Source organism: Stenella coeruleoalba, assembly GCF_951394435.1.
Source record: "Stenella coeruleoalba genome assembly, chromosome: 16".
In the NCBI taxonomy this organism is placed as follows: Eukaryota; Metazoa; Chordata; class Mammalia; order Artiodactyla; family Delphinidae; genus Stenella; species Stenella coeruleoalba.
Window position 1 is genome coordinate 28,671,771 of NC_137162.1, and position 27,850 is coordinate 28,699,620.

General features: G+C 41.7%; 1 protein-coding gene and 1 long non-coding RNA gene across 4 annotated transcripts in view; one reads left to right on the forward strand and one right to left on the reverse strand.

Moving 5' to 3' along the window:
• Positions 1-249: 249 nt before the first annotated feature.
• Positions 250-23,628, reverse strand: LOC307175065. 3 transcript variants are annotated; one of them, XR_013824239.1, is made up of 4 exons: positions 23,563-23,628; positions 13,720-13,793; positions 8,984-9,146; positions 250-7,869 (listed from the first exon to the last, which is right to left on the reverse strand). It is a non-coding gene; the product is annotated as an uncharacterized lncRNA (long non-coding RNA). The 3 variants fall into 3 exon arrangements; XR_013824240.1 differs by having other exon boundaries at positions 250-9,146; XR_013824241.1 differs by having other exon boundaries at positions 250-9,146; positions 23,319-23,616.
• Positions 23,629-23,844: 216 nt separating this feature from the next.
• GOT1 (glutamic-oxaloacetic transaminase 1) overlaps positions 23,845-27,850 on the forward strand; it is a 29,670-nt gene continuing 25,664 nt past the window's right edge. Inside the window, exon 1 of the mRNA XM_079900325.1 lies at positions 23,845-24,098. Within this exon, the coding sequence (XP_079756451.1) occupies positions 23,981-24,098 (118 nt within the window). The 5' untranslated portion in view covers positions 23,845-23,980. The remainder of the gene's footprint in view (positions 24,099-27,850) is intronic.

A 27,850-nucleotide genomic window follows, 5' to 3' on the forward strand; every position in this document is an offset into this window, starting at 1 on the left:
TATTCTATTCCAATATCCTGGCTGCATGCATACTTTGCATTATCTCTCAAAACTAGTCACTTTAAATTCCAAATTAGCACCGAGTCCAAGTGAAGGTTTTTATTGGACTGTTGCTATGGGCAGAAAGTACTTGAAAAGAAGACACTACACCTTGGATAGGAGGTGCAGAGAGCCTTCCAGAGAGCAGGACTTCATGTCTTGAAGGAGGTTTATGCTTCTTCACTCAGTCATTCACTTGATTTAGGAAGGAGACAATCAGCACGTGTAGGAACCCCAAAGGTCCCAGGTATGTGCAGTTAGTTGGGGGTAACACCACCATTGCTGGGAAGGCTTGATGTGGTTAGGGTTCTGGATGAACTGGTGGAAAGCGGGGAAGAGAAGGAAGAACCCAGGGCCAAGGATTCCTCAGTGTGGGCATCTGCAGGTTCAGGTGGGTAGAAGAACAGACAGGTTAAAGCAGGTTGGATCACAGGTGACACAGTGAGGAAGGGCTCACGGGAGCGGCTCCCAAGCATGAATCCTCAAAATGAGTGTTGAAATGGGAATGAGATGAATCTGGGGACTTCACTCCTCCTGCAGTCAGTCTTGAGTCATTAAATGGACTCTGGCTGATGTAGAAAGGGGATGGGTGAAGGCAGTCTAATAAGGTGCCTCCAAGCATGTTTGAATGCCAGTCTGTCTCAGGCTGAGTGATCTTGGTAAATTATTTAAACTTTAGGCTTCCATTTCCTCATCTGTAAAGTGGGGATGACAACAACAGTTGACAACCTGTCTCCTGGGATGTTATGAGGATTAAATAACTTGATGACTGTCACATGCTCAGCATTGTACCCAGTACCTAAGCACCTCGGTGCTCAGTACCAGGCAGTGATGATTACTATTGAACTGCAGGGGTCTAGGGCTACCACTTTTGGTTTATTAGCCCCTCAAGGGAGGGATCTATGGTTTTATCTTTAGTACTCATTAAATTATTTAGTTCACTATCACGACTGTTTATAAAATAACATTCAGCCATTTTGTAACATGGCTTCTGCTTCCAATGATGACTAATACCTGATAGCAAGCAACCTCTCTGTGGACCTAGAACCAACTCTTCCAGGTTTTTTTTTGCACCAGAAAAAGAGACAGTTGAGCCACAGCAACACAGTTGAGCTGTCATGTGAGTCATCCCTGCTCCCACTGCATATCCTTAGATTACTCCCCGAACCTCAGATGCCAATAAAAGAGCCATCATAGAAAGAAAGAAGAAAGGAATATGAAAGCAGAAGTAGAGAACTGTCTGCCTGGAGGGTTGGAAGGCATTTCTGAAGGCTCTCCAGACCAAGCACCCCACAGTCAATCAAGTAACAGTGAAGTCAAGAAGGGGACAGAGAGAAGTGATGGGAGGAAGGAAGGGAGCCCTCCAAGGAAAGGTAGGTTACAGGTTCTAAGGGGGTTCGACAGAAGCTTTGCTTCTAATTCCAGTGTTAATAACTGATCTATGCTATGTTAGAGAGGCTGAAATTCTTGGGGAGTTGACAGGAGGTCTCTTCCCAGATCCTGAGGCCTCTGGCTGAGACTATCTTTTGCAAAGAGGCACCTGTAGATATTCTCATCAGATAACTAGGTTAAATTATAATAGACTTTTTTTCAACCCTAATTACTCTTTTCTACCTAGCTTTTGTAGTACTCATGTACAATATGTTACCACTTTCTTTCTCTGCCATCCCTTTTCTTTTTAAATGTTGTTTCTCTACTTCTCTCTTTCATTCAAAGTATAAACTTTTTTTTTTAGAAAAGTCCCTTCGTTTCCTTATTTTCTCTCCCTCTGCCTCTCCAACTCTCTATCTGCTGTCCTTTGCCCTTCTGTTTTCTGATTATTTATTTCGTTTTCTGTTTTACTTGCCACTTATCTTGCTCTAACACCGCATATGAGCCTCTACTCATATTCAGGTCTACATCTTCAGCCCAAGAGAATACCATCTCTTCACAGGGAGGAAAAACTAGAAAAAACCCAGAGCTCTGGTTCTGACCCTTCTCTTATCGTGTGGCTCTGTTATTCCTTACTTCTTTTAATTCTTACTCTCAGCACTGAAAAGAGAGAATGACCCAGGATACTACTCAGTAATGCACTCTACCAATCACCTTTCAACTAAAGGCTTAGAAGGCACAGCTTCACTATTTAAGGTGCAAGATGTTCCAGGCTGATATTATGGCGCTGATATTATGCTCTTATTACAGGATTAAGTAATCTGGCTGAAGTCCAGCCTCTGCCACCCTCTACTGCCCACAGGCATTGAGACACTTTGTGATTCTGGGATTCACTTTGGAATTATAGAGATTTTGGCAGAAAGTTTCTTCAAAGTCAGTGCAGTCCATCCGGCCACCTGACATCTACGTCCCTGAATCCAGTGAAGGGAAACTCACTACTTCCCAAATCAGCCTAATCCATTCCACGACCAAATAAGAAAGCTAGATTTTCAAAGAAAACATTCGTATATTTTGTCATGGTGATTGTTTGCTTTGCAAATTCTCCTTCCATGAATTATAGTTATTCATAACTTTCAACAGCCATAGGTCATTGCACTCCTATCAAAGTTTTTGCAAGACATTTGAATTACAGATGTGGAGGTAAAAATGTGTTTGTAGTGCATGGATCCATCCTCATCAGCCTTATCATCTAGTATAATAATAATTGCTAATACTTCTATAGAATTACTGGGTGCCAGGCATTTTCTTAGCATTTTGCATATATTAAATTGAGTAAATGTAATTTCTCTAAACACCATTTCCTATTTGCTTCCCTACAGGGGCCCAGAATTTGATGGCATATCCACAAAAGAAGGAATCTAGATGTCATCTAGTCCAATCCTCAACTTTCCCCACGAGTCCCAGAGAGGGTGTGTGCCTTACCTTAGGTCACACAGCTATTAGTGGTAGAGTGGGATCTCAAGCATCTTAATAACAACAAGCTCACTGTTCATAGCCAGGATCAAGAAAGGTATTGTAGGAACCTGAGACTCTCTTTCATAAGAATCTGCCTTGTTTTGTTCTACATATGGCTAATACTCTGCCGCAAGGTGCCAAAATCACCTTTCCTACCTTGTGGTCTTTTAAAGTAAGTCCTTCTTTGAATTTACTTTAAGGCACTTGTATCATCTCTCCTTCCATTTCCCAGTGTTTTTAAAAACTTTTCTAATATAGCCAAGTGAATTTCTTTCCACGTCAGTGAGATTTCTGCATCAGGAACAAAATCATTTCAACCTGTCTGCCATTAACTCTCCCATCAGAACAACTGACAAACACAGTTCAGTTGACCTATTCAAGATCTGTAGGATCTTTCTCCTATGTGGCTTATGGTGAAGGGTGAGCAGGTGTCAGGAGAGAAGAATCCTGGGTAGAACATGGAGATGTGTGGCATCTTAGCTGGCTGCATGTTGAACAGAGCACCTCTCTGGCAGCAGAGAAGGGAGCTGGATCCCTGGCTGTTTGCTTCCATGGACGTTCACCTGAATTCTGCTCTTGGGACAGAACTGAAAACTCCTGCCCAAATCTGGTTGTGTACATTTCTTTCCAAGAACCCTATCTACATTTGCAACCAGGTCTGGCAATATCAGTAGAGAGGAAGACTTTTGTCCTCTCAGAACACGGGAATATTCTACGTCAGCAGCCACTTTTTTCAATGTTGGGTGCATCAGTGTCTGGGTTGCATAGAATATTTTAAAATCATATTTGCTTTCAAGCAATGACAGCTTTATAAACAGAATGGACATGAACAGATGATTCTAAGTCAGTTATAACTAAAGCTAAGGCAATTCCAAAACTACTTTATTGTATAAAATATTGTTCAGAATTTGTGTATTGGGTTTGAGCTTCTTTTATTTTTAATACAGATTTTATTATAGTTATATTCGTTGGGGAAAAAATACCAAAGAGAGACTGGTTGATTTTTAGTCAGGGTTCTGGTAAAAGTGTGTTTTCCCTAATTGTCTGAACTTTTCTCCACTTCTATAACTAGAAAGATGGGATCTGTATGGATTTTAGGGCCACGGACATCTGCGGCTCAATCTTCATTCCACCACTTAAAATTGTGGGAGCTTGTGTATGTGACAACTCTCTGAGTCTCCACTTCCTTCTATGTGACTGATAGCACTTATCTCAGAAGCCATTGTGGGTTTCAAACAAGGTATTTGAAAAGCACATGGAATAAGTTTGCATAATGTTAGGTATATAGACACTCAGTAAATGTTAGCTTCCAGTTTCCTTCTCTCACTCTTCACTCTGTGTGTGTGTCTGTTTGGTGAAAAAAGGAGGAAGATTTGATGAGTATGAATTGGACGACTGGTCCAGAAATAAAGGATCAGTATACAATCAAACAAACACACAAAAAATCAAACACAAAACAGAAAGGAACAGAGGTGAGAAATGGAAAAAAGAAGTTTAGAAAAACGCTATCAACAATAAATATTTACTAAGAACTTCCTATTTATATGTTTAGGTCCTCCAACGTATGGGACTCAAGGATATTCTTGTCCTCAAAGAGCCTAGACACTTTTTTTTTTTTTTGCGGTACGCGGACCTCTCACTGTTGTGGCCTCTCCCGTTGCGGAGCACAGGCTTCCGGACGCGCAGGCTCAGCAGCCATGGCTCACGGGCCTAGCCTCTCCGCGGCATGTGGGATCTTCCCAGATCGGGGCACGAACCTGTGTCCCCTGCATCGGCAGGTGGACTCTCAACCACTGCGCCACCAGGGAAGCCCAGAGCCTAGACACTTTTGAGGAGACAAGATTTATTCATTTGTAAAAGAGATAATTAAAATGCAAAGGAGTTGCTACTCTTGGAGTTGAGAGGAGAAAGCAACCTCTGTATTTATGGTATCTTTCAGTCGTGCTATGGGAGACAAGGGAAGACAAGAAAATCTTGAAATGCCCAGCCATTTGAGTCTGATGACAAAAGCTGGGAATATTCTTACAAAGGGAGACCATTGGTTTTGTGAAAACTGCAGTGGTGAAAATGATCGTGGTATTCTTTGTAACAACAGAAAATCCCTAAACAAACCTAAATGGGGCCTGGTAGTCTCACAGCCTTTATGCTAAGGGGCAGGGGGTGGGTGGACAGGCTGAAGACGTCCAGTGCATACTCCTGGTTTCCTTATTCAGCCTGAGAGACGCTGATACCCCTTGTTGAGTTACTTATCTAGATTCTCTTTAAGCTCCCTCTCTTTCTTTCCCCAGCAGATCCCTGGAGAGATGCCCTTTCAACCTCCATCTCTACTAAATGCCTTTTGGATCCCAGCAGTGGAGCCCATTGGGTGGCTGGATTGACTCAGAGCAAACTATTACTGAGGCCTGTTAGCGTTGGTGAAAAGAATTCTAGCCAAATCCTCCAGGTTAGAAGAGAAATGACAGCTCCTCCCAGAAGTATTCCCGTGGCAAAACACAGCAACCACCCTACAAAGGGTTAATCCTCCCCCCTCCCCTGCCCCCCAACTTGCTGCCAGAGATCAGCTAATCTGATAATTATGGCAACAAACACAGTTTAGACAAACAAGACCTGACCCTGAGGGTTTGGAATGAAAACATTTACTCTCTCCCTCCCCAGAGAGACTGTGCCTGGAGCATACACACAGAGAGACACTGGGAAAATACCCTTGTGCGGGAGCTACAGGGTGAAAACATCTGTGTTCCTGAGCTGCTTAAGAAGATAAAGTTAATGGGGAGAAGGAAGGGGGTGGGGGAGGTGGGAGGAGTGGGGAATGGTACAGTCGGAGGGTGTGCATGTTTGGAGCAGATGGAAAATGTACCCAGAACTGGAGATGTAAGCCAATTGTAATTGATTTTACAACAGAGACAGAGTGAGAGGAGTCTCAATGAGGCAGAATTCCAGTGAAGAACCTGGACTGTGGCTAGAGGAGGAGAAACATCTTAAACCCCCAAAGTAGGACTTATTCCTGAGAGCTGGAAGGGAAGATTATTCCAGTAGTCCACGATTCTAAGTGAATTTTAATATCTGCCTGCCAGGCAATGAGGCTCACAATCTAACTTGGCTGGTCATCCTTCTCTCACCCCTAGTTTTGCTTCTAAACTGAGCAACATGGGACTTCCCTGGTGGCGCAGTGGTGGCGCATCTGTCTGCCAATGCAAGGGACACGGGTTTGAGCCCTGGTCAGGGAAGATCCCACATGCCGTTGAGCAACTAAGCCCGTGCACCACAACTACTGAGCCTGCGCTCTAGAGCCCGCGTGCCACAACTACTGAAGCTCATGAGCCTAGAGCCCGTGCTCCGCAACAAGAGAAGCCACCACAATGAGAAGCCTGCGCACCACAACAAAGAGTAGCCCCCGCTCGCAGCAACTAGAGAAAGCCCGCATGCAGCAACGAAGACCCAACGCAGCCAAAAATCAATCAATCAATCAATCAATAAATCAACGAACTAAGCAACATGCCCTTTCCCCCTTGCTGTCTGCCTCAAAACTTGTCAAGCTACTTTTCCCCTTTCTGCATCTAAAATGCTGCTTCCTAGAAGAAAACTTTCTGGGTTGCTTAAACTGGAGATTCTGACCTTGGCTTGCTTTAACTTGGAATTCCAACAGTTTTTCCTTTCCAACTACCTTCAAGTTTTGCCCCACGTAGCCATGAGCCTAATGTCATCCTAGAGCCAAATGTCATTTCTTTTTTGCACAAGGCTGGTGGTATATCAGCTGGTAAACACTCCTTGCCCCTTAAAACTCTCCACAGGATCTCTAGGCATCCAAATCCTTGGGGATTTGCAGACCATATATATGGATTACCCCAAGCTAAGAGGAGCAACTACTATGATTGATGATAGGATCAAGGTTTAAAATGAATTCCATAAGGTGAAAGATGGTCTAAAATCAATAAGAGAGGATGTGCCAGGAATGTGAAGCACTTCATTTAGGTCCAATAATCAATTTACGAGCATAGGACGGAAAGACCTACAAAACAAGTTTACGTAAAAACAAAATAAAAAAACCATTATTTTGGACAACAACTGGTTCAATATGAGATAAAAATGAACCTATCTGCTTAAAGAGTGAATACAATCATGGTAGGTGTTAATAAAAGTATTGTGATCACATTAACATTTTACTGTATTCTTAGCAAGGGAAGGGTAGAACTGAAAAAATCTTTTTTTTTTTTTTAAGTCTAACTGTCGGCTGACCAAGCAGAGTCCAGGAGGCTATGCAGATCAATTTTCCTTTGTTTGTGCTTTAATTTAATTTCAGATTCAAGTGCCCTATTGCAATCTACACAGGGTCCACCTTGGCAATCATCATACCTTGTTCAGCTGGTTCCACTTGCCCCTGTGTTTTGAATCCCATGCAGGCCCATTTACTTGTTCCTCTGCCAGTCTGTTGGAGAATCGGAGATTCCTCTACTCCTCAAGGAAAGACACTTCTTTCCAAATAGTCCAGTCTTCTCACTGCTCTTCACACACCCCATGGTCGTTTGTTAATTTGTTCATTCATTCATAAATCCATTGACCATCCACTATGTGCCAGGCACTGTACCAGGAACTGGGATTCAACAGTGATAAGAAACGGTCCTTGCTTTCATCAAGCTTATGTTCTCAGGCCTCCTCCAGCTTTCTCCTCCCTGAACTTTTGGTGCCCAAGGGCTTGTAACACATAATTAATACTCAACTGCTCTCCAATTGTTTCCCTTACACTAATTTTGCCTCCCAGTAGACTGTAGGAGCCAGTAAACTCTTTGAAGTTATAGGCTATGCCTTCAGTTTAAACATATTCAGTCAATCTTTATCTATGATACTGTTAAAAAGGAAATGAGAAGCACAGTTTAAACATAACTTGAGGCTTTTAAGCTGATTCCCAGATAACAGGAGAACTTCTTCCAGCGTCTCCGAAATCCTCTAGAATAAGAATGTAAAGTCAGGATAGTAGTTTGTTTATTTGCTGAACACACCTCCTCCAAAGAGTCCTAGATTTTGTAAGGAGATCTTTAAAGCAACAAACATACCTTGAACTGAGTATTAGTGAGATTAGAGGGAACAGCAGGAGGGAAACAGCCAACAAGCTCAAAAAGGGAAGAAAGTTAAGGACAAACAATGGCAAATTCAGAAAAATGTTTGGTCCAAAATTGAGCCCAAACAACATTTTTTTGGGCCCCTCACACTCTGCAGAAGCAAAGCGTCCTGAAAACAAAACAAAACAAACCTAGAAACAACACAAATGGCCATCAATAGAGGATTTGATTAAAGCAATAATGGCACCTTCATAATGTGGACTGGTATGCGGTAAGAATGAAGTAGTAAATCTACATACACTGATGTGAAGAGATGGCCACTTTGTAGTTTAAACAGCAAGTCTCAGAACAATACAGATAATATGACCCCTTTCATTAAAAAACTTATTTATATATGTGTAGAAAATGCATTTAAGGATATATACTAAATTGTTAACAATGGTATTTCTGGGAATGGGTTATAGGCAATGAGGTTGGGGAGACAGGAGGATTTAATAATTTATTTTTACTTTATAACTTCTGAACTGTTGTATATCCTGCACTTATTTATGGATACCCAGAGTGGTTCCTGGATTTGTACGTGCCCCTTGTGCCACGTGGAAGGACTTCTGAAGAGAAATCCTAAGCATCTGCCAATGAACTGTGCATGGCTATGGCCTAGGGGGCATTCTTGGGTAGAAGGAGAGCATGTCCCAGCCAAAGATTTGCCAGGGCACACAAGGAGAGCCATGAGGAGGCCGCTACAAGCATGTTTCATGAGTTTGCTTCCTTAATGCAACTCAAGGATGCACTGAACAAATTCCATGACAAATTTGTTGTTGCTGTTATATAAATGAACCCCTGGAAAAACGTATAAATAAAACTTTTACGTCACCAGGCAGTAAGGGAAAACAATATTTAAGACATGTTGAGGTCAAGAATGTGGCTTTGGGATGATAGAGACATTTTGAATTCTAAGTTTGCCACTTACTAGCTTTGTGAACATGGGCAAATTACATCACCTCTCATTGTTTCCTCCTCCTTCCTGTGAATCTTTTTTGGGGGAGTCTTCTCGTTCTCTTTCCAGCCCTGAAATGCTGGTGTTCCTAAAGCTGCTGTCCGAGGCCCTCTTCTCCTTTCCTTGGGTGATATTATCTTCCTGTGGCTTTAGTGGCCACTGCGTGCCTGTGACATACAAGTCAACGGATCAGGCCAAGTCTCTCTCCTTAGCTCCATGCTCTGCCTGATACCTTCTAACAGAACCCCATTTCCTGCATGCTAAAACCCTTTAACATGCTTTACATGGTCCTTCAAAATCTGGGGCTAGGTTACCTTTCTAATCTCATTGCTCACACATTCTCTCTTCCCTCTCTGCTCCAATCAGACCAAGCCATTTTTCATTTCTTCCACTAACCGTGTCCTGTGGTCCTTAAACTCTGGGCTTTTACAACTCTTTGGTCCTCTTGCTCTAGCCTACGTGTCTAGCACCCACCCCGGCAGTTTCCCAGTATTGCACTCCTCACACTGCATTGAATGACTTGTTTACACATTTGGATCATCCACCAGATCATAAGCCCCAGAAAGCCAGGGTATTTGTCTTGTTTGTCACTGTATACTTAGAACATAACCCCCATTACTGGCACTTGACAATCTAATTATAGACATTTGTTAAATAAAGCCCTATCATTATAACATGAGCGAGGTGATATAATCTTTAAGAACTGGGCTCTGGGTTCAAACTTTAGGTCTACTGCTTAACAGCTGTGCAACTTTTGGCAAGTAATTAACTTATCTGTTCCTCAGTTTCCTCATCTGTTACCCCATCTATTAGAATGCTTCGAGGAAATGAAGCACTAAATGAAGTAACTGTTTTCATTACAAAGCAAGTGCTTAATAAATATCAGATAGTTTAACGCTTAGAAAGTGCTTAGAACAGTACCTGGCACATAGTAAGAACATAATAAATATTAGTTATTAGTATCACTATAATTTTTTGTAATGATAAAAATAATCTCTAATTAGTTTTAAAAGTTTAGATTTCTGTGTATAGATTTTCTTAAACCACAGCATATTTGTGCTTAGTAAGTCAGGTAGTCTAGTAGCTTTTCCCCTCTAGGAAAGTATTTAAATACTTGAGTGGAAAAGTTATTAGGGACAGTAAGAGAGCAAGGAAGGAGAACCAACTGTGTTTAGTGCTAATAGTGTTTTAGATTTCAGTTGTTGCAAAACAGTGGTTGGACTTTAATGTTTCTATGATTGTTGCTTTTCTTCCAATGGCAGTTCTCAAACTTGGGTGTGCATCAGCATCATCTGATAGCTTGTGAAACTACTGATCAACTGCCTCTATTTCTAGGTGGTTCTGGGACGGGGCCTGGGTCCGTGGACTTTTACCAAGATCCCCTGGTGATTCTGATGCAAAATAAGGTTTAAGAGCCTGTGAGCCAATAAAAAGCAATTGGTTAAAACCAACAACCACTGTGTCCAGGTGGCAGCATCGGGCTCAGCAGGACTTTGTTGGAGTTGCCTTCTGGAAAGGGCTCTGAGAGATTGGTGTCTGGGAGATGCCTCTGTTGTGAGGGACTATTGTGATGGCCAGGAGAATCCTAAAGACAAAAGGCTTCACCTCCAACAGGAACAGCTGCTGAGGACCCACTCTGGGCTTGCTGGGGGAGGCGAAGAGGAGCTCCGCCAAGAGGTGTGCTGGAAGCACCATTAGAAGCCCTTGCTGGAGGCGCTACCCTGTAGCAGCAGTGAGAATCATCTAGATAGTTTGTTAAAATGCAGATTCCTTGGTCCTACTCCAGACCTTCTGAATTGGGATATGCATTTTAAACAAGCTTCACAGATTTGTCTGAGGCATGTTAAAGTCAGAGAACCATTGACAGAAGCTTGGGCTGATCCCAGTGCGTCACAGCCTCTGCCAGCTGGTGTGGAGAGATGTTTTTGTTTTGTTTTGTCATACTCCCCTTCCCAGCAGTCTGCATGGAACCTAGACTGACTTCTCAGATCTTAGATGGTCACCAGCCCTCAAAGACCAGGGAGGGTGTAACCCGGAAAAGACTTTTGTAAATCAAAGCATAACTTTCTTTGAGTTATTAGATGTTATGCCCTTTTCTGAGGACAACTAGAGTGGGCATTTGGTTTTCAGGAACTGTCTGGTTAATGATTTTCTTTAGAGAGAAATCTCCATTGTGGTAGGTGGGCCTTGTCTGGATTCCTCCTGTAGGGTCCTGCGAGGGAGACAGGGCTGTCCTGGTACACTTGGCTCCAGTGAGTGAGGTGTTTTGAAGGTGACATCTATTCTCCTTATCTGTCAAAGATAGATGAGCAGGGACTTGGTTGCCGCGGGGGATGTTACCGCCTTGGTTTTCCCATCAAACTCTGTCAGGCTTTGTAACTTGAAGGAATGAAAGAGGGAGTGGGAGAGGGACAGTTTCTAACGAGCTGTCAGCAGGGTCCCACCAGCCTGCCTTAGCCCAGACTTTGTTCCAATGCTATTAGGGTAAAAATCCTTGAGTTTCTCTCAGACAAAGAGAAGTGGCCTGGGGCTGAGAGGCACAGATTCATAAGCAATTTCCCTCATTATACACTTCCAGTTCTTAATCACCAGTTCAAAGAGGATGAGCTATCAGAGCAGACTTTGAGAATTTTGCCCTAGACAAGATGCACAGCCCTCATACTGTAGCTTAATCAGTGTGCTTTTCTCAGCTGCTTAAAATGGGGGAGACCTGGCTCTCAGCATGGCTGAGCTGTAGGAGACCTTTTGTCCCTAGTGATTTTTAGGCCTGGGACAAGGGAGAATTTACGAAGTGCTAATGTAGAGATCTTTCCAGAAGTGGGATCTGCTCGCACGGATGAGATATCCAAGGAACCAGAGAGGTTATTAGCGACAATGCCAAGTGTAACATCGGGGGTGTGGGGGGAATGTATCTGGAAAAGTCAGACTAACACAATTCCAGTAATCCCAGAATCGAAAAGCTACAGGTTTAATAACAAAAACCTTGGTGCCCTAGCAGTTTTTGTTTGGTGCAGGAATTATAGATTTATTTTTTGTCAGCCACTCTGCTATTTATTATAAAATTATGCATTTAGGATTATAATATTAAAATAATAATTAGCTTAAATAGTCTGTAATCCAGGATTACAGATGGTATGACAACCAATAGCCCTGGAATGCACTTGGAATAGTTACACAAGTAGTGCATGGATACATTCTTGTAAAATATTTAGAAGTTTACACAGCAAAAAGTCCCTTTCCCTCCCATTCCTCTTCCCAGAGGTAACCACTGTCAACAGTTCAGTAAGTATATTTCAGTCATCTTTCTGAACATTTACATACACATGTATGTATATATGCACACTCATCTTTTCCCATGAGATCATATATATATTGCTATGTAACTTAAAAAAAACCTGAATAGTACATATATCTTGGAGATATTTTCATAGCAGTACATATGAGTCTTCCTCATTCATTTCCACATTAGCACAGTACTGCATTATCGGGATGTGCCCTACTTAGGGAATCACTCACTAACTGGTAGACATTAAAATTGTTTCCAATATGTTTGCTATTACTAACTTTTAAAAATGATGTATACCCATGCTGCACTGCAGACCCACTGATTCAGAATCTTTGCGAGTAGGACTTAGGCTTTGGATTTTTTCAGAAAAAAACTGGAAAATTCTAATGTGAAGCAAGGATTGAGAATCATGATCTACACATTAAACAAAATAAAACGAACTCTAGAGCATTTTAAGATAGTACAATCAATTATTATGGAAGCAATCAGAGACAGTCAAATAGTCACTGATTAATTTTTAATCATTTACTCTGAAAACACCTTGAGTAAATCAAGTTATCTAAGTGAAAATAAATATGATATTTAATAGCTGCATGGCATTTTTATCTTTGGGAATGCTTTCCTTTTTTAATCTCAGCATCTTCAATTAAAAGCTGTGAGCAAGGTGGGCCAGGAATGATCTTGTCTATTTTACAGTCCTGGAAGCTGATGGGGGTAAAATGATGCTTCTCAATTTTAATATGCTTAGGAAAAATCTGGGAATCTTCTTAAAATGCAGATTCCAACTTAGTAGGTCAGGGGTGGGCCTGAGATTTTGTATTTCTAACAAGCATGAAGGTGACTCTGATGCTGTTGATCTGAGGACCACACTCATTAGTAAGCACCTGGATTAAAGGTAGTGAGCTAAATACAATGGAGAACTCAATTCAATAGAAGAAACTGGGTGTCATTGAAATGATGGACACTTAGCATGACGAAGAAAGGAGTTAAAGGAGAAGGGAATATAGGGTGGAGAAGGATGGACGGCAAAGAAGCTCTTCCTCCATCTACATCAGCTAAACAAGGATGCCTTTCATCTTGGAATCCCATGCCCTAAACAGGGGCACATCCTGAATATGGCACTAAAAGCATTCCAAGCCTATTGGCTGTCATACCATCTGTAATCCTGGAGCTTGCCCAATACTATTTCTTGTCTCTGTAACTTTCCCTTCTGGGGGATCCTGATGGTAGCCCATGGGTCCTGTAGTGCTCATCCCACTGCCTTTCACCTTGTTTACAACCCATTCCTTCCTGGGGGAACCAGAGGCTCCAATTCTGAACTTGACATGTCTCTGCAGACCATTTACTCTCTTGGTTCAGTGGTCTTCCAGAGGAGACTTTGCAGCCCAGCGCTGGCTGTTATCTCCGTCAGAGATGGAAGAGACACCATAAGTCTCTTGGTGATATCCACTCACCAACTATGACAGTTCCATCTTCTTTGGGCAGTGCCTGTCATCAGTTTTCCTCTCACTCTTTAGAGATTCCTGTCCTGTGTAGGATAAGAATAATAAACATATAAGTACACGTTTCTGATTCTCCCTTCTCTTGATATCTGTTTTTATTTAATTAATAAAGATCTATGTGATTCAGAATAAATTTTTTACTAGTTTTACATTTCTCAACTGAGTCATAAAGATAAAGATACTTGTATCTTACTAATAGAAACTAGGTTTTTTTAAATGCTGTTTTTGCGCTTTTATCATTTGGAACAAAAGAGCTAGAAGCACTAATAAGATAACAAAGGTATTATTTTAATGGGCCATTTTCTCTTGAAAACATTGGCTTCCAAAACATATTCCAGAAATTTAAGATTAGTATGTGCAAGCTGTAGGGTCTAAGAGGTGCTGCTGGGGTGGGAATTAGAAGGGGAATGCTATCCACGCTGGAGGGAATATTCTGAGGGGAAAGAACTGGCCTCAACTAGATGAATTCCCCTTATTAATATGCTTTCACGTTCCTTTTCCATGAAAGGACAAACAGCACTTACCATGGCTGTAATTTTAGTAATTTTATTTGTGCACTGCTTTTATTGTCTGTCTCCCCCATTAGATTAGAGAATTCGTGAGGACAGGGACTTTGTCTTTTTGTTCACCATGTTATCTTTTTCTATTTTGGCCGCACCGTGCGGCTGTGGTTCTTAGTTCCCTGACCAGGGATTGAACCCAGGCCATGTCAGTGAAAGTTCCGAGTCCTAACCACTGGACCACCAGGGAAGTCCCTCACCATGTTATCTTTAGCACCCAGTGCAATGCCTGACACATAGTAGATGGTCAATAAATATTGATAAAATGAATGAAGTGAATGGAAAAAATCATGAAGAAAATTATGAAGAAAAAGAAACAGTGGTACTATGAGATGGAGTTTTAATGTAACTAAGGTTAAAACTACAATTAAAAGTAAAAAATAAAAGGCTCTCAAGACTACAAAGCTGATAAATGGAATATTGCCTGCCATATCAGTAAACAAAAGATGTCACAGTCATCAGCAATTGCAGCCACAGCCAGTGGTGAGCTGGTGAGCCCTGAGGAAACTCAGGAAGGGAAAGTGTACCTGCCATCTAGCAGCCATCAGGCTGCAGCTACTCCCTAGGGTGAGCCCTGAGGAAACTCAGGATGAGAAAACACAGGATACTGGCCCCAGTTAGCTGAAGTACATATCAAAGGAATGATTTCAATGAGCCCAGACTCTTGCATCTTCCCATACATAGAAAAGCAATAAATTCCTTAACTTGAGATTTCTAGTTGTCTTTAATTAACAGTAATCATTTGTTCCTACTACCTGCCCTTTGTCGCAAAACTCCTATATATCCTAGCTCCCCCCACACCTCCTCAGAGCAGTTCTCTCAGGGTTATTTGAGATGCTGCCTCCTGGGCTTGAAGCCCTAAAAATTCCCACCAAATAAAACATTACTCTCAACTTTTAGGTTGTGAATATTTTCTCAGTCGACAAAGCTTAGCTACGGAAGAAGGATTCCTGATTGGAAAAGTTGGAGACCCATTGCTTTAGTCATGTGGAAGATTAAAACTCACACCTTATCCCTTTAAATAATTTTGACATTGTTAGGTCATTTTTCTTTGTAAGCCCTATGCCTCTTCCATTTCTAGAGCAGGATGTTTCTCTGTTCCGAACTTGGAACTCTCGTATGGAAATTAATATGATGCCAGAAAGCAAATACAGTGACTTCACCACAGAACAAGGACCTCCTGTGGTCTTTTTAAACTCAAGTAATGAACCAGTAATACATTTTAAATGTTTTTTAAAATATGCTCTACCTTAAGGAGAAGTTGTGGGATTAAATTTTGGTATGCATTAATATAAAATATTCTGAAGTCCTTGGAATAAAAGCACAATATAATATCTAAAACCAGAACATCTCATGCATTCTTTCACTCAATAAACTTTTATGACACCAGAGGCCATATGGCACAGCGGAGCAGGGACCCTGAAGATAGGCTGTCTAAATTCATATCCCCACCATTTTATGGTTGTGCCATTTTGGGCAAATTGTTCCAGTGCTTTTTGCCTCAATTGCCTCATCTGTTAAATGGAATAATAAGACAACCTACTTCCATTGTTATTGTAATTTGAGTTAGTTTTTATTGAGCACTTAGAACAGTACCTGCCATATAGTGAGCACTATGTACATGGTTTTAAATAAACAAACTCCTGTAATGTGCCAAGCAGGTACTAAGCACCAACAGGCTTCCAGGAAATTAGTGAGCTAGTATCTACTGAACACTTGCTATGTATCAAGCACTAATCTGTAGGCAGTTTTGTATCCATTTTTATGACAACTCTGCTGGAGATATCATCCTCCTTCATTCCTTCAGCCAATATTTACTGAGTGTTCACTAGATGTCAGGAGCTGTTTTTGGTCCTGAGACACATGTCTTGGGATTTATGTTTTAAAAAATTACTATTTTACTAACAAGTGATTTTCAAGAGCTCCCTCGATTTCCAGATCAGCTCAAAACTGTAGTGTGTCACATTAATCTTTATTAAAACATATTCTCATAACTTCTGGAGTTTTAAATTACTACATTTCTAGAGCTTTGTAGAACTATTTTCCTCCCTGTCTGTTCTACTTAATTACCATTATTAGAGACTATCTTAATTTTGTATTCTTGTTGTCTCTTTCAAATGTTATTTTTTCAATAAAAACTTGATTTTTTAGGTTATAAAATAACACCTTTGTTGGAAAGTATGTCATTGTTTATTTCTCTATTAAAGCAATGCTGCAATGCATAGTTGTATATGACTGTCTCTCTTTGTAAACTTGTATAAATGTCTTTAGGATAGATTCCTAAGAGGAGAAATTGCTTGGTGAAATGGTATACACATTTTGACTGATATTGCCAAAATGCATTCTAAGAAAAGGGTTTATCGAGTGACACTCTCACCAATAGTGCATGAAAGTGCCTACCCTACCCTGCACTCTCAACGACACTATTTTATCCATATTTATAAATATTTTTGTCAGTCTGATGGGCAAAAATGGATTAATTGGTGCGGTTTCAATTGTATAATGAGTACGATTTTTGGTCCATTTATTGGCCATTTGTATTTATTCTTTCCTGATTGATTTCTCTATATCCTTAATTCATTTTTATATCAATACAATGAAGCGCTGAGTATCTACTAGATGTGACTGATAAGCAGGCTGCAAATATTTTTTCCAAGTCATCATATTTTAATTTATGGTGTCTATCGTCAATGTTTTTCTTTACAGCTTCTGAGATTGTGTCGTAATTGGGAAAGTCTATTCCACCCCAGTACTGTTTCAAAAATCTCCACTATCTTCCCTATTTTGTTTGTAGTTTAAATATTTAAATTTCAAAAAATTGCTACAGTGATAGCAATAATGATTAAAAATAGTACTTAATTTTCAGTAATTAACAGAAGTCACATATTCTAGAAATCAAATAACAGTTTCTTTTAACGTGATAGTTTTCTTCATGTAAATGTTTAATTATATGCTAGACATAAATGACCTGTGAAAGCATTTTATAGAGGCGTCTCTCTTTTCTGGCATATATTCCCATGTTTATAGAAAATGGCTGAGAAAATGGTTAGAGAGAGACCAGGACAGAACCTCTCTGAGGGGAGTGAGAATTTAAAACAAAGTAGAAGTCTTTCGATTACCTTGTTCTACACATCCCTATCCGCAGAGTGAAAGTCCTGTATTTTTTTCCTGTTTTTGCCCAATCAACAAAGATGTGCTTTGGAAAGCAGGTGATTTGGAAGATAGTTATTAAGAATTAATTCTGGATGAAAAAGTTACAGAGATCTGTTGTATACAATGTGCATGTAGCTAAATCTACTGTACTATACACTTTAAAATGGTTAAGATGGTAAATTTTATATGTTTTTTACCATAATTAAATAAAAAAGAGTTAATTCTGCATTAGAGTGTATTTTTAAATCAATCAACAAATATTTGAGTGTCTATTATGTACCAAATATCTTGTTGCGGTGCAGGATACCAGGAAATATAATTGGTGGTTTCAGTTCTCAAGGAACTAAGAAGCTATCAAGTTGGAGAAAAAAGTTAAGTATGCATGAAAATGTACAATCTCAGGCAATGTAATGATACCAAATGAGGAGAAGAGACACAAATTCTTATAGGAATTTAGAAAAAGCAGGAATCTGACTACAGTGATAGAAATATTTGCTAGGTACTTAAAGGGCTTTCAAAGCACTTTGACATATATTTTCCAAATTGACCCAGATCTAGGAGACATTATCTCCATTTAACAGATGAGGAAACAAAGGCTCAGAGGTCGTAATTTTTCGAAGTTCACACGGCAGAACTGGGAACTAGACTCATGTCTTCCAGTTCTTACTCCTAGTGGGATTTATTTAACTTGGCACTGAAGTTTTGCTGCCAGAAAGTTTTGAGGGTTACAGCAGAATCCAAATGTGCCAGGGACACTATGGTTATGTATTAGCTAGAATTATGATTATTCTCTCCTCGCTGTCATCCTGCCAAAGAGCATCAAGTAACTTTTAATACAAAATAAGGGATTATTTTTTTCTTGCTAGTTACTGCATAGAGAAACTCAAGTCAAACTGCAATTGAATGAGGACTAACATGCAAGACTTTAATTTCACCACTGTATACACACAGCCATTTAGCCAACTGCAGTCCCATGACAGACATTCCTTACTGATCATGTCTGACATCATTCTTTAAAGTCATAATACATATGGTACAGGTCTGATCTGACCCAGGTGTGACAGAAAGGAAAACTAACACAGAGAGCAGAATAAAGTCAGTGAATTCAAATTTAAAAGCAGTTATCCGGGCTAAGACCATATGACTTACACACATTTTTAAAACCACATCCTGCTAGTTCAGTGGACTGACTTCTCCCCAGAAAGTGCAGAGGAGCATTAGGTCTGTTCATACAATAACCCTATCTGATTGCCTAGGGTCAAGCTACTGTTTATCTCTGTCAGACACAACCCATATCCTGAACAGAGCCCATATCCTAAAACCTGCGTTTTTCACCAATTACTTCAGGGCAATACAGGATCTGACGTTATTTCTACATAATCACCTAAACAAGAAAAATACTCTAATTTTTTGTTTTTTAAATATTAGGTAAAAGTAAACGCACAGACACAGTGGTCAAGAGCTTTGCTTTTCATTTTCCTTCTCTTTGAGTGCTCAACATTTTGCAAAAGAAGGGCAGTGCTGCCCTCTACTGCAGGATGTTGCAATGTTCACAGTACACTTCTACATCCACGCATCACCCCGCACTCCACCCCAGACATGTTGGGTAGAGGAAGACAATCTATTACAAGGTTTTACACTACCCCTTTAGGAGCTGTTTAAAAGAAATGTGTTCTTGGAAAATACATTGAATTTGTTTCCTTCATTATCTCTTCATCTACCTTCCTCTTGTATCAAAGCATAGGACTTTTAGGACATGACCTACCAACAAAAAAAAGGATATTACAACTTGGGGGGATAAAAGCTTAAGACATTGCTCTAGAGGTAAGAGGTTGTGTTTTGATGCATTTAGGGAGAAACGGGGCAAGGGGAGGAAACTTTCTTCTGACTTTAAGGTCTGTAGCCTTCTGGTCTGTCATTTGGTGCGTTCTCATCAGCTTTTAGCTAGGGTGATCTATTTCCTTCACTGTATTTCTCTGACTGGAGATGACAGTCACCTGGGCATGTTAAGAGAGTAGTGGAATAGGGTGTCTAAAACACTCTCTACTCTTCAGAAAAAGATAATATAGAGATACTAAGGGCTATTATTAATATAGCTACATTTTAATTAATTATTAAATGTCTTGTTACCTTTAAATTGCTTTGAGATTTTACAGATCTCTACAAAGATTTCTTGAAGGGTTGAAGATATTAAGAATTATGTTGTTTTCTTTTCCATTAAAAAAAATTTCAGAGTACATGCCCTCAAGAGGCCACGGCAGACAGACTTTAAAGACAGTCTAACCATTACCTTATAGTTACCCAGGAACTAAATTGTAATCTTCATGATAATAATTTCTACAACTGTGTTAAATTCATGTGTGTGTGTGTGTGTGTGTGTGTGTGTGTGTGTGTATCAACACCAAGAAAAACATCTTTTTTCCCCCAATTTACAGATAAGAATACTAAAACTCAGACATATTAATTTACTCAAACTTTCAAAACTAGTAAGAGGCAAAACCAGAATTTGATTTCAGAATTTGATTGAAAGCCTAGGTATTGTTCTACTATGCAGCTGATCAACGAACAAACCAAACAAATCTCAAAGGCACATGCTTGTAAACAACATCTGTGATGATGACAATGATGATAGTTAACATACTGAGTACTTACTAAGTGTCCAGTACAATTCAAAGCATTTTAGAGTCAATCATTTAATAACATTAAATCATTTAAGCCTCACAGCAACCCCATGAGGTAGAAATATTATCTCCATGTTATAAGTAAGGAAACTGAGGTATACAGACGAAATCTAGTCCCAGAGGCCACGCTTTTAACCATTATGCTACACTGCTTCTTAAGTAAAGTACAAAAATTATATAGCACAACAATTTCTAAATGGTGCCCTGGAACTTAGTTCTATTAATAAGTAGATAAAACCCATCCATAGTTGCCAGTCCTGTTGATATGTTATACAAAGGCCTCAGCAGCTTTAAAAAAATTCTGCCCATGTAGGTGCCTAGTTTAGAACTAACATTAGACCTTGTCCACCGCAGGCCTCACTAGACATGCCCTTCTACGAAACAGGAAACAGCAAGAGACCTTCACTTGGTCCAATCCATGTATGCAGGTGGGGAGACAAGTCATACATAAGGGAGGGAGGAGAGAAGTGAGGGAAGAGATGCAAGGGGAGATGGTTCCACCAAGGCACACCCAGGAAACAAGTCAGTTAAGCTGAAGGGAGTGGTTGATAAGCGATCACTTTCCTTAGCAAGAGTAAACTCAATCCAATCAGAAGCCAGCACCAGCTTAGGGGCTCTACTCTTACTTTCTTGCCCACGATTTGGTCACACAGTGACTATCAAACAGATCTCCTCTAACAGCTTTGGTTTTTTTTAATTTTTATTGGAGTATAGTTGATTTACAATGTTGTGTTAGTTTCAGTTGTACAGCAAAGTGACAGCTTTGGTTTTTTTTTTTTTTTTTTTTTTTTTTGCGGTACGCGGGCCTCTCACTGTGGCCTCTCCCGTTGCGGAGCACAGGCTCCGGACACGCAGGCTCAGCGGCCATGGCTCACGGGCCCAGCCGCTCCGCGGCATGTGGGATCCTCCCGGACCGGGGCACAAACCCGTGTCCCCTGCATCGGCAGGCGGACTCTCAACCACTGCGCCACCAGGGAAGCCCCAGCTTTGGTTTTTAAAGAAACTTTTGTTCAATGCACAACTCAGCTTCTAAATAATATCCTACCCTTAGTGACAACATATACCCAAATATAACCATTCCAAAGCGCTTTGTGCTTAAGTACAAAGTGTGATAAACTCCTCCCTCCCTTGTTGCTAAGCATAGACCTTCTGGGTATCAGCGGCAAGATCGAGTACAATAAGCAGGTGTGGATTTGCTTAGGGGTCCATGCAGTGCCCGCTACTGCCCTGGCCTGCCTCTTATGCTATGCGGCAGTGCTGCCTAGCCCCAAAGGCTTCAGATTTCCAAGCAAGTATATTCTAAAGGAATTCATTCCCGATCAAGCTGTTGCTATGTGGTTCCTACTTCCTCCCTTCCAATTCTTTTGGGAAAAAAAAAAAAAAAAAAAAGGCAGAAGGGAGATGGTAGGGACAGATAGTCATAATGAAGTCAGGAGCCAGGGGAATACCTGCCCCTTTTCCTTCTGATCCTTACTGCCCTTTCCCTGGACACTCACTTTACCTGGCTGCCTACTAGTCTGGGCAATGTTTGCCTCTCAAGAATCTTTTGCTTGAATTATCCATTCAGCAGGGTGGCTGTCTTGCATCCATTCTAAGTCCAAGTGTTAAAATTAGTGATGGCCTGGAAAGCATTTTGTTTACTTCAATACAGGCATTTTGCTTAGAGGGGCAGGCTGCAGGGCTCAAGATAGAAGGCTACTGAACTTAAAGTAATCTCGAAGAAACATATTCCCGAGGAAAAAAGTTTGAGACTTGCATCCCACATAATATGCAATCCCTTCCCCCAACACCCAGTAACTGTTTGCCCCTTTCTAAAATTCAGAACAGATAATTATGGGGACATGAAGAAAAACTGCATATGGTACTTTCTATGCCCCTGTCAGCACTGACTTGGTTATGGGGCTGCTTAGGTTGCCAATAAATATTTATTTGGACTTAGCTAAGTTGATAATGTTTAGGTAATTTAGGGTTGTTTTTCCCCCAGGGAATGACGTAAGGCGTGACCATGACATTGTTGGCTAACACTGTGAAGATCATACTTTTAAATCAAACTTTGGTAAGGCTGGGCTATATAACATCTCACTCAGCAGTTGCCCTTTGCCTCTGCTTATGGAAGCACCTAAAGTTCATTGTCATTTCACCTTCAGTGTTGAACTCACAATCTTAGAGGAAAGTGTTGTTAATGAAACACTGTTGACAGTTATCTTTAAAACCAGAGGCTGTTTCTGAAAAGAAGCAAATGATACAAAGGTTGGCAGGTGTTGCACAAAGGACTTTTGGCTTATGTTTGTTACTTTGAATGAGATTCATTTTGAGATTTGTCATATTATCCAATGAACAGAGGGTAAGGTATTGCTTTTTTCTGAACCAACAGAACTGACTCCTCCTGCCACCATTTATTGAATACTTACTAAGTGCAAGAAACTAAGGGAGACTAATACAGGGTTAATATCTCTAGCCAAAGGAAGTTTACCATCTACAAGGGGTGTGCATCTGTGCAATGATGACAATAGCTAACATTTAGGGAGTGCTTACTATATGCAACTAAACACTTCATATGTATTAACTCACATAATCCCCACAACGACCCTAAGAAAAGTACTATTATCTCCACTTTATGGAGCAGGAACAGAGAGGTTAAGTAACTTGCCTAGCCCTGACCAAGTTAGTAAGTGGTAGCATTAGAATCTAAACCTAGGTAGTCTGGCTCCAGAACTAGGTTCTTAACTGGGCATTTTGGTCATTTTCCACAATTGTAATATTGCCAACAAGGGACAGAAGCACAGGAAAGAGAGAGGGATTTTAACCAGCGTGAGGGTTAAGGCAAAGCTTTAGGGAGGAGGCATTTGCTCTGGATCTTGAAGGTCAACAGATGGAGAGAGGGGCTGGGGAGGAAGGAATAGTCTGACTAAAAGAAGAGACAGTCTGAATACCAGCCAGCTGACGACAGCAAGATCTGGTTGAGTGCCTGCGTGGGAGAAAAGCTGGAGGGGGAGGCCGCGCCCAGATCCGTAAGGTCCGTGAGGACCAAGCTCTCTCGGTAAGGAAAGGGGAGCAAAAGCTTCAAACTGTAAGAGCGGCAGAAAGGAATCCCTGGACACTTCCTCTTTTAGTAGGATGGCCCCCTGTCTGAAACCAACGCAGGTGGCCCACCCACATTTCTCTCGGGGGAAACAGCCGGCCGAGATGGTCAAGGTCGTCCGCGCGGGCTCCGGAGCTGCGCGTCCTGGCCGAGGACTCACTACCCGTGCGCAGAGGCGGATTTGGCTGCCAGCCCGAGCCAGGCCAGACTGGGTCAGGAACGTGCGCACTCCCGGGCCTGGCAGGGAGAACACCAGCTCCACGGGTACCGGAAGGGCGGTCCTCCAGCTACCTGCCGCCAGCCACCTCCCGCCAGCTACCTCCAGCTTGTCTCCGGGCGCCTGAAGGTCGAGAAAGCTGCCTCCCGCGTACGCCGCTCGTCTCCTCCCCTCAGCGACCCAAGGAACAACGGCTTCAGCGATAGGAGCACGCTCTGCCAATCAACTCTATCCCCGCCCCGTCCCAGCCGGCGTACGTTGCATTGGTTTCATCAATACCGGCCTCCGATAAGATTCTCTTCTTGGATTGGCTAATACCATCCTGTTCCTTTTGCGTCATAAACTCGCGATTGGTTAACCGCGTTGCCAAGTTCCGGACGCGGCTCGACCATTGGAGGCCGCGGGCCCGCCCCTGCCGGCTAGGCGAAGGTGAGAGTCTCCTCCAGTCGCAGCCGTTGGACCGGACCGAGCGGCTACAAGCGCAGAGTGGAAGCTTTCGGCCGACTCCAGCTTTCTAGCTATGGCGCCTCCATCAATCTTTGCCGAGGTTCCTCAGGCCCAGCCGGTCCTTGTCTTTAAGCTCACTGCTGACTTCCGGGAGGATCCGGACCCTCGCAAGGTCAACCTGGGAGTGGGAGGTAAGGATGCAGTGCCCAGGAGTGTGAGCAGCCTGGGAGTGGAGCGGGCCTAACCCTGGCTGTGGGGACCGTAGGAGATAACCAGGTCCAGCTTAGCTCCGTCGGAGAGGAGGAAAGATCCATGAGGCTTAGTTCAACCTGCCCATTTTACAGATGGGCATATGGAGTCCCTGGAAAAGGGAGATGTATCAGTGTACACACAGAAAAGGTGTAGCAGTCAGGGCACAAACTCAGTTTTTCCGATTCCGCATTGTGTGTTCTTTATTCTGCATCCTTTCGCCTCTTAAGAAATGGGGCGGCCAGGGATTGAAAGGAGAGGGATAAAAATAGGAAGTCTTATAGGCTTGGAGTCCTGGCTGCTGGGGAATGGAAAAAGGAGAACTCTTAGCCCTAGGGAGCTCTGGTCTGGGTCGGTAAATGTTTGAGGTATCAATCAGGTAGTTTACCAAGCCTTGTGCGGGGAAGACTGAGTCTTGGTTTTGGCCCCAAGGAGATTAAAATCAGCAGGTGTTAAGTGATGTAATAGAGATCTAAAATGCTTCTGAGACAGGTTAGTGCTCCCTGGGGATCTGGGAAGAATGTTCTGGCTCTCACAGATGTGGTGGGAATGGTAGAAATGGTGGTAGAGATGGTAGAAAAGAGAGGAAAGAGTGTGGACAGTAGAAGCTCACTTTCCACACATCCTTGTCATCATTTCTTGCTTGTATTTCTTGGACAGCTCAGAGCATGGGCCTCGGTTTTTCCTACTGCCAAGAAAAAGATTTGGACTGAAATGCCTCTGAAATTCCTTTAACTCTTATCTTAATCTTATCTGGTGAATTTGTTATTTCTGTCACTGTCATTTGGATGTTTGAAGCCACACCAACACTTACTCAACCACATAGAAAGATGAGCCAGGGAGAAGAGAATGAATAGGACAATGTTCTGTGCTAGGGAACAGACTTAGAGCAGAAGGACTAGAAATTTCTGAAAGAGAAAATTGAACTGTTTTGTAGCAGAGAAGCAGTGGCGAGAAGGAGGTGCAGAATCAGGTGTCCCACAGTGACAGTGTCTGTACACAGAACCTGTTAAAGTCTTCACCAAGGAATATGCAGGAGGGGTGAGGAAAAAGCCATTAGAAAGTGATGGTTTGGGCTTCCCTGGTGGCGCAGTGGTTGAGAGTCCGCCTGCCGATGCAGGGGACACAGGTTCGTGCCCCGGTCCGGGAAGATCCCACATGCCGCGAAGCAGCTGGGCCCTTGAGCCATGGCCGCTGAGCCTGTGCTCCACAACGGGAGGGGCCACGACAGTGAGAGCCCGCGTACCGCAAAAAAAAAAAAAAAAAAAAAAGTGATGGTTTGTTGAACCTGGGTAATGGGTACATGGGCATCCATTATATTATTCTCACAACTTTTGTGTATGTTTGAAATTTTCCATAATAAAGCATAAAAAAGTCAATTCAGAATACATAGTTTCACCCACAGAGGGAAAGTGATGTTTTTAGCAGGCAGCAAAGTGGAAGTAATATTGAAAGATTGCCTTGAATGGAATTGGAATGAGCACTATTCAAGCTCTTAATTTAAAACCAATCCAAAACCTCCAAGTATTCCTTTAGGGCTGGATATATCGTGAAGAACTAGTATTGATATTAATCCAAATACATGTTTTTAAAACCTTAGGTTTCATTGGCTCAATTACCCTTGAACTATCTTACAGGATTTTGGTGAGGATTAAATGCATTTAAAGTGCTTAGAACAGTCCCTGGCACATAAGTAGGAGTTATGTAAGTATTAGCTGTTACTGTAGTTGTTTTGGCATTTCTTTGCATAAAAGATATTGAATAAAAATTTTCAGCTCAAGAACTGCAAAAATGAAATAATTTCTGACATTGGTTCAGAAATAAATTGCTAATGCATAGAAAAAGCACCCTGCCAGCCGAGGCCAGAAGTGATTGGCTCAGAAGCATATTCTGCAGCCCGGATAGTGGTCAGTTCAACTGTGAAAGTGCCTTTGTCATGTTTTCCTGGAACCGAGGAATTCTTTCTCTTTACTACAAGCAAATGATTTATGCAGTTAATTGCATTTAGTGCTTAGGATGACTCTGGAGGGTTGTTTATTACTATTACTGTTTTAGAGGTAAGAAAGCTGAAGCCCAGATTGATGAAGCATTTTGGTCGAGATCACATGGCTGTAGTTGGTAGAGCTGGGATTCTAGGCCACATTTCTCAGATCCCTAGGTCTCTGCCCCCTTCTCTATTGGGCACCTTCAGGTGGTCCAGAGGGAGCCAGTGTATGGTAGTGGAACAGCCAGGAGACCTGGGTACAGGCCCAGGCCTGCGGTCCAGTGATGTGACCTTGGGAGTGTTATTTACATCCCTGGACCCAGTCTGTTAAATGAGGAGCCAGAACGGAATGACCTATCTCTAAAATTATACTCTAAGATTCACTAGCATGTTACATGACTGTAGTATAGAATAATAATGTTACTGGCTTCGTCAGATGACTGAGAATTAAATGAATAATTATGTGTGTGAAATATAAATGAAAAGTGTTGTATAAATGTTATTTTTGATGATCACTGTGACCCGTCTTTTTTGTGGATGGCAGGTGCTCAGATAAAGGTCTCATTAAAGTATAGTAGAATAAGAAGTCTCTTTATGGCTTTTGTATGTCCTAGCTCTATTTATACACATCCTGAAGTATATCCTTTGTGAAGGAAATGTATTGATAATTAATCTCTGACTTTGGTGAAGATGCCCTTTTTTTTTTCTAAGTTAAGGTAAAGCTTAATGGAAGTTAACCAGCTCAAGTTCTAATGACGTTGGACATTTAGAACAAACTGCAACTATAATCTCATTAGCTCATTCCTACTTGCAGATAGTTTCCCCAGAGATTTTCTTCTTGCTGTGACTATTTGCATAATTTCCATATACTTAAACAGAGCAGAGCATCACATTTTTCACTGTTAAATATGATGCTCTTCGAGTTGACTGTTTTAGCGCTTCATAAAGTTTCAGACAAGTGACTTTAGGGGCAGGGGAGATATGAGTTCATTCAGCCTGATGCAGCCTGAAGCAGGACATTTCTACATAGACTCCAGTCTGTTCATCATGTAAACTTAGCTTTCTTTTGTTCCAGGTAGACTGTGCTTGCTTTCATATTTGTTGTTGTTTTTTTAATATGGGTTCTTAGCATCTTCAAATAAAGTTGTGGGAGAGACGTGCTGTATCAGGTGTTTCTGAGTACCCCCGGTCCTCTCCGCAGGGCCCTAGTTGGAGAAGGGCCTTAAAGAGGCATATGTGCATGGGCTGTTGGGTAGGGATGGATGGGGGAAGTGGAGATCTTAGGAGGAGGAGGAGGGTGATGGTTTGATCATCTAATTCTCCGTGTTCTTCTGGAAATCGAGACTCACCTGCAACCTGTGTGACTCCTCTAAAAGAGCTGGTCCTCAGGGAGAAGGGTGTGGTGTGTGGAGCTGAGGGGCATGCTGGTAGGTAGAAAGGCCCCTTGCACAGTCAGTCCTCTGGGACCTGCTGGCTTCAGGCTTTCCCTAGACATCTCTTGCTCTTTAGAAAAAGCACAGGGATCCATGAACTTAATATTAATAGTATGACAGCCTAACTCTTACAGTTCTTGTGATCTTGGGCAAACTTTTCTGGCCTCAGTTTGCAGATCCCGAAAATAGAGATCATAATATCTATTTTGTGAGTTGTTATAAGAATTAAATGAAAGTAAAAAAAATGTGAAGTATTTAGCACAGTGCCCTGTATGTA